The sequence below is a fragment of the Gadus morhua genome, chromosome 12 (genome assembly GCF_902167405.1).
Source record: "Gadus morhua chromosome 12, gadMor3.0, whole genome shotgun sequence".
NCBI lineage: Eukaryota > Metazoa > Chordata > Actinopteri > Gadiformes > Gadidae > Gadus > Gadus morhua.
Genome location: NC_044059.1, coordinates 27,244,140 through 27,260,429, shown reverse-complemented (window position 1 = coordinate 27,260,429; position 16,290 = coordinate 27,244,140). Strand labels below are relative to the sequence as shown.

At 44.3% G+C, this 16,290-nt stretch overlaps 1 protein-coding gene across 1 annotated transcript; it reads left to right on the top strand.

Annotated features, from left to right (window-relative positions):
• Window positions 1–10,745: 10,745 nt before the first annotated feature.
• On the top strand, window positions 10,746–16,055 carry atp5f1d (ATP synthase F1 subunit delta). Its single transcript, XM_030373217.1, has 5 exons — window positions 10,746–11,011; window positions 11,817–11,970; window positions 13,117–13,205; window positions 15,467–15,600; window positions 15,912–16,055. Exons 1-4 carry the CDS (start codon window positions 10,895–10,897, stop codon window positions 15,587–15,589), a joined length of 483 nt encoding a protein of 160 aa, XP_030229077.1. The 5' UTR covers window positions 10,746–10,894; the 3' UTR covers window positions 15,590–15,600; window positions 15,912–16,055.
• Window positions 16,056–16,290: the final 235 nt, after the last annotated feature.

The following is a 16,290-nucleotide window of genomic DNA, read 5'->3' as shown; positions in this document are numbered from 1 at the left end:
GACAGGCCTACAGATAGGGACAAACAAAGTGCATAGGCCATGAATAAGACATATTGCACATGAAGTAGGATCTCCCATTAGGAGATTCAAGATTTAATAAAATTGTAGTCGTTTTGACGAATGGCAAGTGCATGAGAATGTACAATGTCGAAAAGCGTTGTCTCTCAGGCTATGTTCTTGCGCCATCCGCTGGTAATGTACAATTATTGTCGCTTCTAGTTAATACTGTTTGCAAGTCAATGCCAATCTTGAATCCTATATGTAGGCCTATTCCTTATCACACAAAGGGAATCAGTTCAAATATTAATAACATTTTTATTCATACTATAGCCGTGTTTACTGCATGCAGATCAACTGTGGCGGCCGGGTGACGGATAAATGCTATATCTCGCTGCTGCTTGTAGGACATGGACATCCAACGTCCAAGTACTGTCACGTGATTCCACTTGCCATCCCCACTGACGTCACAGGCTATTGACTGAAACAACCTAATTGTGATTGCAAAAACATGCATTTGTGAAATGAGTATTTGCTGGGTCCACTCCTTAAGCCAGGGGTGTTTCTAGGTTTCATAAACATCCGGGGCTTAGCCCAGACGGAAAATGAAAATGCCAAAATGATTTCTATGCTTTATTTTGCATGAATTTTTTTTCATAAGGCTTCACCTAAATAAACAAAATTCGCAGTTTATTATAGCTTAAAATAGCTACCCGACTGCTGTGCTGCTTATCCCAAAATGTCTAAAGTTCCATTCAAGTTATTTCAGAGTAAAATGAACACAAGTGAGACAGACTTACACACATCTGACTGGGGATAGGATCGGTTACTTGAGGTGGTAAAAAGATTATGTTTTTAAACTGTTTATTCTCTTGCCAGAAGGACTATCTAGACTAGGCTAGTACTTATAAATATGTATGACAAAATATGTATGACAGCTCCCTCTGCTGGACAACAGTCTCACACCAAACTACATTTTCCGTTTGAACCAAGGTAGCTATAGTACATTGATGTGAGACGGGTGGGTGGATTGAACGTGTTGTAGTAGCAGAGAATGGCCTGCGGGGCAGTATGTACATTTTTAAATACATGAATAGGCTTGAATTTTGTAGTAATATGGAGGTTTCATATTTTTACAAAATGGGCTATGTGAGCATTGCAGAATAACAATCATGTATATTCAATGTATTGCAGGAGTTTAGCTTGACATTAACCAAGTTAAAGGACAATTAAATGAACCGCAACAAACATGTAGTCAATGTGGGATTTTAATATATGAACAAAAACACTTGACAGAAGTTTAATACAATTTTGTAAAGGAAAGCAGAGGAAAACATTTTCCCAACTGCATCTTTTCAAAATGTCACCACCATTCCGAAAGCAAGTGAAGAGGTTTGTGTAAAAGCAGTTCTCCCTGACCAGCTCTGTCCCTGACTCTAAACCCTGACTCTCAACCCTAACGCTGAACCCTCTGAGGGCAGGAAGACGCGCCTTCCATGTAAAGGTTCGAACCACAGAGAAGGAAGAAAAGAGGAAGCAGTAGAGAGTAGTGAAGTAGTGAGGTTAGTGACAGACGTGAGGGAAAGGCGTGTGGAAGCACACGGTTACATGTGGGGTCAAGAAGATCACTCCCACTGGAGGTCATTGATCCATCAGCCTCAGACTGCTGAGTTCAGCAGGTCTTCTGGAGGACGAGGCGCAGATGAACTGAGGAGACGGGACCAGCAGGATGTCAGGATCAGGCCCGACCAAACAGGATCAGGTGAGGTTCAGCTCAGGTGTGTCTGCCCGGACCAAACAAGGACAATGATTAGGTTCAATATTCAAAAGATGCAACATTATCTGAACCAAAGATAAGTCATTAAGGAGCAGGCAGGCTTTAGGGCGCCTTGCTCAAGGACGCATCACTGTATTCTGAGGACTTGAACCCGGCACCATTGCTTTGAGAGTTGAACCCCAAACCCCCTACCTAGTCCACTATTTCCAGATAATGCACATTTATGAGGAATCCTTGATGGTAGAGTCCTGGTGGTCCTCAGGTTTTGCCTTCCAGATGTATGGCTTCTCCATCAGTCCTCGAGATTCCTGGTCTGGTGTTACAAACGTAATTTGTCTCTAATGTAAGTTAACAAACACAGTAGTAGTGTGGCTCTAATGTAAGGTAACAAACACAGTAGTAGTTTGTCTCGAATGTAAGGTAACAAACACAGGAGTACTTTGCTCTAATATCAGGTAACAAACACAGTAGTAGTTTGTCTCTAATGTAAGGTCACAAACACAGGAGTAGTTGGGCTCTAATGGCGCGTAACAAAGTAGCAGCTGTAGTCTGTCTGGTAAACAACCACAATAGTATGCCTTAACTTGTACTGGACAAACTAATCCTGCGTTACAACAAGTCCACTGTTTATTTTAGGCAAACTTACGAGGATCCTGGTTGGTGGAGTGATGCCGTCCTCCAGAGTCTTGGCTCCTCCATCAGCTCTCCTCAGCCAGAGTCCTGGTCTGGAACAAACAGCGCGAGTCTGGCCCTAAAGTCTGGTAACAAACATGTAGTTTGTCTTATTTTTAAGCTCTTTATTTCCAGTTTGTTTGGTTAATACAAACTTACAATCCTTGTTGGTAGAGTGATGGTCATCCTCCAGATTCACGGCTCCCCTACCAGCTCGCCTCCGCTCCAGAAACACGTTCTAGTAAGAAAACAGGTAGTTGGTTAACGCATGTCAAAGTAACAGCTGTATTTTGCCCTTTAAGTCAACCATGTAAGGAAATACAAACTTACGAGGAATCCTTGTTGGTCGATTCCTAGTCGTCCTCCAGCATCTCAGCTCCTCCAGCAGCTCTCCTCAGACAGAGTCCTGGTCTGGAAACAAACAGCGGAAGTCTTGCTTCAACATGTGGTAAAACAGATGTAGTCGTCTGGTATATATGGTACAAACGCCGGTAGTTTGTGGTAGCAGTATTCTACGAGAAGTGGCAGTGAGTGTGATGATCACTTCAGAGTCAAGCTCCATCTACCCCACGACAGACGTCATTCACCAGGCAGGCCCTCCACCAGCTCCTCCACCAGCCCAGGGCCTTCAGCAGGGCCCCTCCATCAGCACGGCTCCTCCATCACCTCTTTCAGCCATGGATTCCTGGTCTGGTTTCAAACACAGTTGGTCTCAGCAGTAAACCACCTGGGGACGCAACACACCCCACCTCCTGCATCTGAGGTTCACTTGTAAAATGGAAGACAAATTTAAACACTTAAATTAGACAACATCTGCAGATTGTCGCGTTCAGCAATTCATCCACTACGGTCGTAGCAGCACTAGTAACATTATTGGCTCATATGACTCTTACATAACCCCCATATGAATTAACTCACAGCTTGGCACAGATTTAAAGTCATAAGATGATCAAAACCAGACCTAAATTACCGTGGATTTTAGTGTTTCAGATGAGGTTGGTGATGGTTACCCTCTGGTCCGGTGCTGCAGGCCCCTGGTCTCCAGCCTCAGTCTCCGGTCCACCCTGGCACCACAAGCCTCCGGTCCCCAGCCTCTCAGCCTCCCCTTTCAGCTACAGCAGCAGGATTAAATCAGCATTTGCCCAACAATAAACTTATTTGACTTCTGAAACCAAGTTACACAATTAATTGAACTATTATTTTATAACTCAAGGCCAGAAAAGACTTGACACCAGACATGAGCATCCCGTTTTTAGGAATGAAGACAGCAGTCCACAAGTTTAAAGTGGTTCAGGCCATGCATTGAAACTGACCTGAGAAGACTCTACTCACACACAGAGCACTGACCTGTACTGGAGGACTTCTGACAAGAGGTGGAGGTCTGGCTCTGGGTGAGGAGGTGGAGGTCTGGCTCTGGGTGAGGAGGTGGAGGTCTGGCTCTGGGTGAGGAGGTGGAGGTCTGGCTCTGGGTGAGGAGGTGGAGGTCTTGCTCTGGGTGAGGAGGTGGAGGTCTTGCTCTGGGTGAGGAGGCAGACAACATGGGACAAACTACATGTTACTTTTTTAACCTTGTACAGTTCTAGAGTATCTTCTACTGTAACATGTGGGAACGACGGCCATTATTTTTGCTTTTATATTATCCAGTTGTTAACTTTGCACCAAAGTCATTGTTTACCTTCATTCCATTGGGTATGGTTTAACTTCTGTGGCAATTAATGACAGCAGATATTTAGAATGTACAAAAGCTGAAGTAACAAAGAACACTAAGCAGTAAACTAATCCTGCGTTACAACAAGTCCACTGTTTATTTAAGGCAAACTTACGAGGATCCTGGTTGGTGGAGTGATGCCGTCCTCCAGAGTCTTGGCTCCTCCATCAGCTCTCCTCAGCCAGAGTCCTGGTCTGGAACAAACAGCGCGAGTCTGGCCCTAAAGTCTGGTAACAAACATGTAGTTTGTCTTATTTTTAAGCCCTTTATTTCCAGTTTGTTTGGTTAATACAAACTTACAATCCTTGTTGGTAGAGTGATGGTCATCCTCCAGATTCACGGCTCCCCTACCAGCTCGCCTCCGCTCCAGAAACACGTTCTAGTAAGAAAACACAGCGGTAGTTGGTTAACACATGTCAAAGTAACAGCTGTATTTTGCCCTTTTAGTCAACCATGTAAGTAAATACAAACTTACGAGGAATCCTTGTTGGACGATTCCTAGTCGTCCTCCAGCGTCTCAGCTCCTCCAGCAGCTCGCCTCAGACAGAGTCCTGGTCTGGAACAAACTGCGGAAGTCTTGCTTCAACATGTGGTAAAACAGATGTAGTCGTCTGGTATATATGGTACAAACGCCGGTAGTTTGTGGTAGCAGTATTCTACGAGAAGTGGCAGTGAGTGTGATGATCACTTCAGAGTCAAGCTCCATCTACCTCACGACAGACGTCATTCACCAGGCAGGCCCTCCACCAGCTCCTCCACCAGCCCAGGGCCTTCAGCAGGGCCCCTCCATCAGCACGGCTCCTCCATCACCTCCTTCAGCCATGGATTCCTGGTCTGGTTTCAAACACAGTTGGTCTCAGCAGTAAATCACCTGGGGACGCAACACACCCCACCTCCTGCATCTGAGGTTCACTTGTAAAATGGAAGACAAATTTAAACACTTAAATTAGACAACATCTGCAGATTGTCGCGTTCAGCAATTCATCCACTACGGTCGTAGCAGCACTAGTAACATTATTGGCTCATATGACTCTTGCATAACCCCCGTATGAATTAACTCACAGCTTGGCACAGATTTAAAGTCATAAGATGATCAAAACCAGACCTAAATTACCATGGATTTTAGTGTTTCAGATCAGCTTGGTGATGGTTACCCTCTGGTCCGGTGCTGCAGGCCCCTGGTCTCCAGCCTCAGTCTCCGGTCCACCCTGGCACCACAAGCCTCCGGTCCCCAGCCTCTCAGCCTCCCCTTTCAGCTACAGCAGCAGGATTAAATCAGCATTTGCCCAACAATAAACTTATTTGACTCTTCTGAAACCAAGTTACACAATTAATTGAACTATTATTTTATAACTCAAGGCCAGAAAAGACTCGACACCAGACATGAGCATCCCATTTTTGAGAATGAAGACAGAGCAGTCCACAAGTTTAAAGAAGTGGTTCAGGCCATGCATTGAAACTGACCTGAGAAGACTCTACTCACACAGAGCACTGACCTGTTCTGGAGGACTTCTGACAGGAGGTGGAGGTCTGGCTCTGGGTGAGGAGGTGTAGGTCTGGCTCTGGGTGAGGAGGTGGAGGTCTGGCTCTGGGTGAGGAGGTGGAGGTCTGGCTCTGGGTGAGGAGGCAGACACCTTGGGACAAACTACATGTTACTTTTTTAACCTTGTACAGTTCTAGAGTATCTTCTACTGTAACATGTGGGAATGACGGCCATTATTTTAGCTTTTATATTATCCAGTTGTTAGCTCTGCACCAAAGTCGTTGTTTAACTTCATTCCATTGGGTATGGTTTAACTTCTGTGGCAATTAATGACAGCAGATATTTAGAACGTACAAAAGCTGAAGTAACAAAGAACACTAAGCAGTATCGATATTAAATCAAATATACTCAGCCATATTCAGGTGCTGGGTTCCGTTGAAGAAATGTCAAATTATCTTCGACCTTGATGTCAAAAATGGGCCCGCAAGTAGAACGCCGTTTTGTACGCAGTGAGAGTCCCGCAACGTCATCGTGGTTAAGAGTACTACGGCGCAACCATCGGAAATGATCAACATATTGTACGACGTACGTGTCAGTATGTATTTAATATCAAACTTTAGTTGTTTAAGATAGGGGCAACAATTCCCAATGGAAACCGACTGAAAAATAGTTTCCGTTGGCAACCGCTCGAGGTTTCGCAAATACAATCCAGAACGTTCCGCCAGATTCCCTCAGGGGACTCCCGTCCAACTAAATGCCAGGTGGTTTCTTATGGTTGTCAAGACTACAATGTTCTATTCTAACCATTGGGACTAAATCAAGTGACTGCACACAGAACCTTCCACGGCGGGAAGCACAAACCGTCCGACTGGAATCCGAACATTCCGGCCGGAACCAACAAAAGAAAACAGAACCAGCGCCTCACCTTGAGCTGAACGGAGGAAGATCCTGAAGTCCAGCGATGGTCTTCATTAAAACACAGCCAACAGACTTACCTTGAGGAGATCTGTTTGTTGCTGTTGGTCATTAATACTATTCAGTGTACCTTTACATTATTATTATGCACCCAGTGTGTACAAGTTATATCACTCAAAACCATACGAAGAACCAAACTACCATGTATGTCCCACAACAACTTTTAACCTAAAATCATTCAATACAAAACTGTCTACATTTTACAATTATCTAGATTAATCAGGGTACAAACCATACAGAGCAAATCTAAACGTTGACCTCACAGAGAGCCGACCATAGCTCTGCAACGTCACCCTGACCACCTCATCACCAACAGCAAATCATGCCAGCCAGCCAACACATGTACAGCTCCAGTGAGAAGTGGGCATCTGAGTGAAAGGACTGCCCATAATAAAAATAAGCCCAATTCCTGAACTATCCAACCATCTTCATGGTTTAAAGATTTACAGACTTGACATTCCATTGTGTTCTAAACACCTTAGTCTGCTCCCTCGTTACTTATAAAACTCTACATCTCCATCACTAGAGTGTTGCATCCTACACATGGGGGTGTGGTCCGAGTGAGCAGAGATGCATGCTGGGATACAGTGCTGTCGGAAGTCTTCAGCTCCATAGACACGCCCCTCAGGAGAAACCAAGTATTTGAGAATCTATCGTGACATCAGTTACATGAGCTGGAATATCCTTCAAGATGGTGCCAGGATTCTCAGAGGAGAAAGGCCAAGAGGAAGATGTGTGGGTTCTTCCTCGCAGCCAGTGGAACACAACGGTCTTCATCAGAGTACCATGGAACACTTTGAAACACTCTCCTCTTTACACCTTGAAGCCCCAGTGAAGGTTTCCTTACCTCCTCAGCTGAAGAGCACAACTTCAGCTCGAAGAGCGCACTAGCTGGAGTTCCCGGATTGGTTCTGATTTAAGGGAACCAATCGTTCAGCTAGTCCTGTCAGAAACAAATACAGTTCAGCATGAGAAGACGTGCAACTGAGAGCAAGACAAGATCCACAGGGCTCTCCATCAATCCAGCCAGGTAGGAAGAGCCGTCTCATTACAGGTCTGAAGGTCATCTTGAATATCCATTTGGGTCCCTTTCCAACGTCAGACTCTCCTTGTGAAATTCCTTTTGGTGTCCATCCTCCATTGATCCTGATTGGTGTAGTCCTAGTTTGAAGTCACTGATCTGAACACGCCACTTGCATCCTTTTACACTTGAGTTGGATACTCTCCTTCCTGCCCAGTGTGTTGGATCTCGCTCCGGAGCGTCGCTCAGGGCTCTTCAGGTCTACTGGAGGCCCTTAAGTAAACGTGTGGCCGTCCATCAGCTATGATTTAGTTGACCATTCCAATATCCCAAGCCAATCACACAGACCCCCGTATGAATATTATCACTGTCAAAGCAAGCCGGACACACACACATGGAACCCAGGACAGGCACGTAGAACCCCATGCCAAGTGTGAGTGGGAGACACACGCACAGTAAAACCCTAGCTATGCTAAAAAATCTTCCATCTCATGTCAAACCCAAACACACACACACACACCACTGAGCCATAAAAGGCCAAACAATCAAGCAGGTTAAAAACCTCATAGCAAATAACATTCCATCACCCCCCCCCCCCCCAGCTCTCCTGCCAGGGCACCCATAACAGAACAACCAATGTCTCCAGAAACGTAAATGATGTACAACATTCTTCAGTGGCGTCCCACATTGGTGATGGATTATGCTTGGCGTCCAAAATGTGTCCCAGGTTGATTCAACATCTCTGAAGTCATGTCTTTGTAGTCCAGTTGTTTCCTGAATGAGGGGCCTTCACAGATGCAAACAGTGCAGCTTTAGTCAGCCTGAGGACAGGAAGGAGGTCATCTGTTCAAAATACCACCCAGTGGAGGGGGGTGGCTCTTGAGGAGCAGGATCCATATGGGGATGGCCCCAAATAAGACCTTCTTGAAAATGAAACTGTTCCTGAGGAGTCACGATGCCTGGAGGGGACTGTTGAATGTGTTCCATGGTTCTCTGTGTCAGACTGAAGTTGTGTTTTAGTCGTTGTGATGAAGAGCCCCCTCATCTCCCCCTGGTGTTTCTCCTTCTGAATCCATGTCTCCATCTTTAAGAACATTCCAGTCCATGTAACTGACGTCACGACAGTTTCTCAAACACTCGGTTTCCCCTGCGGGGGCGTGTCTACGGACCTGTAGACTCGAGACAGCTCTGTATCCCAGTATGCACCTCTGCTCATTCAGACAACACCCAGCCTAATGTAAAAGAACACTCATGTGATGAAGATGCAGAGCTCAGGAGAGTAGAATGAAAGAAGACTGAAGATATCAGAACCCAACCCATTACTCAAGCTTACAACAATAACTTGGAGCCTGTAACCATTTTAACAAATCATTAATACCATCATAAACCAAACACCTAAGTAACCCATGAACCAATAAAACATCCTTAATACTCAGATCAACCTTCAGGTAACAGGTTAACTCACCAGGAAGCCAAAATGCATCAATGTGCCCAAGAGTAATGAGAAATTAATGACTTACAGTTTGCAGATATGCTTCATGGTTAAGTTGGGATACTCACAGAACTGCAGTTAAATATCCATGATAGACCTTTGAAGGAAGGAACAGTTTACTCATGGTCCAAATTTCAAATGAGAGTTAAACCACCAAAATCCCAGATTTCCTTCTCACATTATCATTGATTTATATTCAACATACAAGTCACGTCAGTTGTGCTTTGCCACACTCACATCAGGTTCAGATGAGATGCTCCTCTTTACTTCAAAAAGTCTTTAACCTGTGAAACTGGAAGAGATGTTAAGTAAGTCCTCAACAAAACAGCACAACAAACAAATGTACTGTCCGGCTCCCTTTCAAGTGAAACGCACCAGATGCAACCAATTAACTAATTAAGAAAACCACCTGGCAGCCCCCCCCCCCCCCCCCCCCCCCCCCCCCCCCCCCCCACACACACACACACACACACACACACACACACACACACACACACACACACACACACACACACACACACACACACACACACTCGCACAGATCTGACTGGGGATATGATAGGTTAATACACTTGAGGTGATAAACAGGTTGTTGTTTATTCTCTTGCCAGAAGGACTATGTCTATCTAGACTAGGCTACTTATAACTGTTTATGAATATTTTTATTTATTCTTTTCCCAAATATCATATTCGGGGCTAATAAATAACATCCAAGGCTTTATCCCGAATATTATTTAATTAGGGACGCCACTGCTATAAGCTAACGTATTTATCCACGATAGCAGACACTTTAAATAAAAGTTATAATTACATGCAACTTATTTCAAATTTCAAATAATATACTAGATACAAACAAATATATATAAAGGAAAATATACGAAAATGAAATGGCTAAAGTTAATTTAAAATTATGATGTAGTCGAGTACAAACAGTCTCACTCTCATTGCAGCCTTTGGAAGTTAATTCTGACTGATATACTGTTATCTTCCACAGCATGACATAACACATCTCAGGAAGTGGTGGTGCTCCACTTTGTTGGAGAATCTCCATACTGAAGGGTATAGTTCTTCTGAAGCAGATGTGCTGTGAATTCCAATATTAACACAACCGTAACAATGACCTACAAAAACTATTTGTGTGTGTGTGTGTGTGTGTGTGTGTGTGTGTGTGTGTGTGTGTGTGTGTGTGTGTGTGTGTGTGTGTGTGTGTGTGTGTGTGTGTGTGTGTGTGTGTGTGTGTGTGTGTGTGTGTGTGTGTGTGTGTCATTGCAGACGGTTTGCTCATTTAACGGAGGCGGGCAGAGAGATAGCAAGAGGAACTCTACCACCTATCTTCGGTATCCCCAAGAAGCGCAAAGTGTCCGAAATGGAGGAGACATAATATTTTTCTTTTCTTTATTTCTTTATTTTTTATTGGTTTGTTTGAAGAGAAGAGCAGAAAATAAAATTGATAATAATGGATACAATGGATAACAATTCCAAGAAAAATATTATTTTAATCGAAATGAAATCATATATTGATGGTTATTGAGCACACAATATACACTCCAAGAATATAAAAACGTTTTTTGCAAAGCAGTACTACATTTCCCGGCATGCGTTGCGCTATAAAAGAAAAGACTACACAATCCGGCATGACCCACACACAGCCGTAAAGCATTGTGGGTAGGTTACCAACGTCCTTGTCCTAGCAAGCACACACCGACTGTCTTCACGTTGGGATCCCGCAGTCCACCTCTACTCCTATTAACACCCGTCTGTCCCGCAGTATGATGGCAGCCAGGTTCCTCCGTCGCTCCGCGCCCATGCTGAGGCAGGCCCGCTGCTACGCCGAGGCTGTCTCCGGAGGCCCCCAGATGTCCTTCACGTTCGCCTCCCCGACACAGGTAGGAAGGGACGGGGAGACGGGAGGCTTCTGAGGCCTAGCTAACTGGAGCTGGAGCTGGATGACTTTCTGTACACAAAACGACCGGTGCTGTTCAACATAACCACACCTGACTTCGTTATCTTTGACGTCAGCCTTTCTTGATGATGCATGTGCCGCTGACATTTCTGCACGGCGTTTCTGCCGTCATTGAGGATTTGTGACGGACGTGTCTCATTGCTTGTAGCTTATAGCTTGTTAGCCTAGCCGCTCGTGATAGATGTCAAACTTGACTCTGACTTGTCATTGGCGCTTTAACTCTTATAAAGTTCCAAACAAAACGCATATTGAGCACAAATACAAGTGGTTGAATCGTAGCGTGTCCCGGGCTAATGTTGCTGAAGGCCTAGGTCTGCCTGCTTTGCAGGAGTCCGCTTTTGTGTTGTTGGATGTATACACTCATACCCTCATTCATTTTAACATTTGACCTTTGAATCGAGTTGGCGTTTAGTTAACGATGTTAAGTTCTGCATCCACGTCATTCTTTGAAAGTGTACATAATGCTCTGCGTGAACGTCTGCAATGCCCTTGACTTTTTAACACATGGTCTGCCATCGTCTTTAGTGATCCCTTTCGTTCAAACTAGATATGTAACGTTTAATGATGCATGACATGCACATTTGCTGCTAATGAATGACAAATAAAGTATGTAGACATATATAATGATGTATGTATTTGTGTATAATATTTTTAATATAAATACACATCAGGGCCATCATCATGCGCTTGTACCCATCCAGAGGTTAACCCCCCACTCCCTCTTCCAGGTGTTCTTCCAGGGGGCGAGTGTAAAGCAGGTGGATGTGCCCACCCTGACCGGGGCGTTCGGTATCCTCCCAGCCCACGTGCCCACCCTTCAGGTGCTCAGGCCTGGTGTCGTCACGGTCTACAGTGATGAAGGCGTCGGTGCTAAGTACTTTGGTGAGCTTTTGGTCTTTCTGGGATAACTTTCCATTGATGTTGGAAGCGCTGTACAGCCAGTACTACTCACACTGTCATGCATGCATCGTCTGTGAGGGCAGACTATTCTCCAGCACTGAAGATGTTTATATGTATTTGTACACATTATTGACCAGGCTAATATTTCACCACTGTGCATACTGGGAGTGTTTATGGAGCACCCCTGTCGTCCCCCTACTCATGTTATTGTGTATGTTCATGTATTCAAATTATTTGTCTCATTGGATGTGCGTTTATATGCACCTCATCCAGCAGGGGGCAGTGAAGTAATGAGGTTGAGGATTGTGAGCATCTTTGAGTTGCTTTTTTTTAGCGTACAAATTAACTAAAAAATGGGTCAAATCCTCGACTGATTTTAAGAGATATGTTGGTAGAACGGTCAAACAGGCTTTCTCCAATTGAGGCATGTTATGCAACACCACTACCTCACTAAATGCCCAAAATGACATTTAGTCAAAAAAAGTAGAGATACTGATAGAACCAAGGCCTTTAGGTTGGCCTTAGGTTACCCTGGCCTTTATCATTGTCAATTGCTTCATTCTACTAAATATTCCCTCATTTATTTTTGCATTTTACATTAATTAACCAATAACTTACCTTAATTCATGCAGTATTAAGCATTAACTTAGTTAATTAACTCTAACTACTGGTCTAGTAATCCTTTACTCATGGTGTTAATGTGTGTTCAGTGAGCATTAACTTACAGTTAACTACTGGTCCAGTGATCGTGTACTCATGGTGTTAATGTGTCTTCAGTGAGCATTAACTTAGTTAATGAACAGTTAACTACTGGTCTAGTAATCCTTTACTCGTGGTGTTAATGTGTGTTCAGTGAGCATTAACTTAGTTAATGACCAGTTAACTACTGGTCTAGTAATCCTTTACTCGTGGTGTTAATGTGTGCGCAGTGAGCATTAACTTACAGTTAACTACTGGTCTAGTAATCTTTTACTCGTGGTGTTAATGTGTGCGCAGTGAGCATTAACTTACAGTCAACTACTGGTCTAGTAATCCTTTACTCGTGGTGTTAATGTGTGCGCAGTGAGCATTAACTTACAGTTAACTACTGGTCTAGTAATCCTTTACTCGTGGTGTTAATGTGTGCAGTGAGCAGCGGGTCGGTGACGGTCAACGCTGACTCCTCGGTGCAGCTGCTGGCGGAGGAGGCCGTGCCCCTCGACCAGCTGGACATCTCAGTGAGTATCTCCGACACGCGCCGCCCCATCCCGGCGCTCCTCCTTCACTGAGGCCGGAGACTAACGGCCCCAGGACACGCTTCTCCACTGGGTTTAATAGTATTGAGGACTTTTGTAGCCGATGGGAAACGGCTTCAGGAACTGCGGACCTGTAACCTGCTGACCCTCTGGGCCGCAGGGATTGGCGGTTTGCCTTTTTTATATAAGCCTGCTTGACTTTTAAGATCTGGCTCTTGGTTTTGATCACAGCGTAGGCCTACTGCTTCTACATGCAATGCTTTTATTTAATTTCAGAACGGATAACGTTGAAATACATTTTTACTTTCTTTTTTTATTGTCCATTTCATTGTATTCAGGTGGCTTGTTGTAGGATACAACTCGTCTCTTGCGTTTTGATGGCATATTGTGCAATGTGACCTAATTAAAGGGAACTGTAGGCATGTCAATTGCCCGCACGTAAGGCAATTTATTGTATGGTTTTAATGACATTTATGTGACGAGATGTAATTTATTGCTGTGAGAAACAGCTATTTGACTGTGGAGTTTTAATTCTCCCTGCGTTGACCCCCTTGTTGGAATCAGGTCCCCGGTGAGAGAAGTTCTAGCCGATGTGTGATGGAGAAAAAAAGGGCAACGTGTAAATGTCAGTCTTGTTAATACTCTGCCATGCAATTATAATCCAGCGGCATGGAGGCCGGCGTCTCTCTCCTTGACCTTGAGCGGGGCGAGTTGCCGCCGCCAAGTTGACTGGGGTGGCGTTAAAAGGCGTGATTATACTGGCCCTCGTCTTTCTCAGACCCTGGGTAACACCGGCCTGTGCAGCCCTACTGTTAATAAGCAGGGAAAGGTCAGTCACAGTTGAGTTACAGCGAAGTGGTCAGCCCCCTGCCGCATGACCTTTTGACTCACAGCTATGTTTGGCATTTTGCCTTTCTAATCACTACTGTGACAAATGAAGCTTTCAGAGGCCAGGAAAATAAACCACGGTTCGGATTTGTGACGCTCGCGCTTTCCGTCAGGGTTTTTTTTCCGGTTCGTTCCCCACTTGACCTCGGCGCGCCGCCTTTTAGCGACCGTGCTAACGTGCGCCGTGCTAACGTGGTTTCAGCACAGCGGGTCCTGCTGCTTCACAACCGTGGTTCAGTTCAGCCGCATCGCTGGTGCATTGTGTAACCGTGTGGTGATGCATATCACGTGTTCAATACGGTGATGCGTGTTCAATATGGATTACTTCTACTTGCCGTCGTTACTTTCCCAGTCTTTTTCTTGGTGAGATATCGATGCTGTGATGTGAAGCACAATAAGGTCCGTTACTTGTGGACTTTACTCGGTACGCAATACTTGTAATGGATACTGGATCCATAAAATTCATTAAAAGCAATGCATCAGTCCAGGATACGTAATGTACACTTGGTTTAATTGATCCGTATGACCAGTGGGAGATAATGGTATACATCTCTGGTGGGGGGGGGGGGGGGGGGGGTGGGTGGTCAATGAAAAACCAACGGCTGATGTGTGATCAATTTCTCTGTGCAATATATATGGCCGTTGAAAGGGAGATTGTTTTCTGGGTGTGTCTGGGGTATGAGGAGGTGTGTGTCTGGGGAATGAGGAGGTTCATGTATTGTCTAGTTCTATTTAAAAGCTATTTTAAACATTGTCCTGTATGGATGCATTGTCATTTTTTTGAAGACCCATTAGTTAACCTCCAGTAAAAAACGAAACGTTATTTTTCAGAGATGGCCTCTGCATTTGGCCTTACTAATAATTTCTGTGACAAATGAAGCTCACAGAGGCCAGAATAACGTTCTGCGGTTTAACAAGCTTGTTTGGACTATGCGATTTCTGTTCCAGCCGGATAGCTGCTTTCGTTGTAGTTGTAACGGTGATCTAATGTATTAGCTTCTCCTTGTAGCTACCATCAGGTCCAAGTGATTTGAGGGCTATTGATTGGCATGGATGAATTGTATATTCTAAGTCCATGCACTTAAAAATAGTACTTATCATTGTGTAGCATCCTATCCTAGCTATCTTTGTTGTATGCAGGGAATGTGGTCACCTCATAATTGTTAGTGCTCTGTTCTATGAACATCCTTACTGTACCGAGCTATATTTTCTCCTTCTTCTGACAAATATACTTTGTAATTGTAAGTTGCTTTCGATAAAACTGTCTGCTAAATGCACTTAATGTAAATATAAATGTTTTGTCACTCTTTGAGATCCCAGTACCCCCAATTGAAAACCCAAATGTTCTTCGTCAGGTGGCCAAGGCCAACCTGGAGAAGGCCCAGTCCGAGATGGCCGCTGCTGTCGACGAGATGGCCAAAGCCGCGGTGCAGATCAGCATAGACGCCAACGAGGCCATCGTCAAGGCCCTGGAGTAGACCGAACCCTGGTAGGGGCCCTCAACGCCAGAGACCCCGCGTCCCACACACGTCTGAGCTGCATACGTATAGTGTAGTGATGCTCTTGCACAATGATAATGGGGCAATGTTCCGTTTTTATTTTATTCATTTTCTGCTCTGAAGTTTATCTCCGACATTGAAAAATATGTTAATTATGTTAATAGAATGTTAATTATATTCACCAATGTGTTTTCATTTAAAGGTTTGTATTGCTCTATAAAGCAAGAGATGATGTGTCAATTGTGTGCCCAGAATGCTGAGATCCTTCTGATGTTTGTCTCGTTTTCTCTTGTTGTTTCAGGTGCATTTTCATGTTGGTTTAGAGAAACTGAAGGCAGTCCATCTTTGTTTCCCTGGCGTGTTCATGTCGGTAACCGCAAGATCTCGTTGCTTGCTTTGTACAGTGGATAAAATTACTAATAAATGTATTTGGAAGAATATGTGATTATTGTCTGGTTGAAATTCTTTATGAAATGCAACCTTCTTGTCTTCATTGTTTTAAAAAAAAAAAAGAAACTATCAACCAATTCTCCTTGTGGCCAATAGGTGGCAGCAGATATTCATATGTACTGTGGCTGATCAGTCCCTAAGACGCAAATACTACTGTGAATTTATTCTAGATGGCGTTTATTTTGCAATGGATAATTAAGCAAAACCATCTCTAGTTGTGGACTCTCAAA

Bases quoted from the DNA above. Each gene is read 5' to 3' on its own strand.
- atp5f1d (XM_030373217.1), top strand. From the start codon at position 10,895: ATGATGGCAGCCAGGTTCCTCCGTCGCTCCGCGCCCATGCTGAGGCAG. The intron at 11,971-13,116 runs GTGAGCTTTTGG...TAATGTGTGCAG, and splicing joins CGTCGGTGCTAAGTACTTTG to TGAGCAGCGGGTCGGTGACG. The intron at 13,206-15,466 runs GTGAGTATCTCC...GTTCTTCGTCAG, and splicing joins TCGACCAGCTGGACATCTCA to GTGGCCAAGGCCAACCTGGA.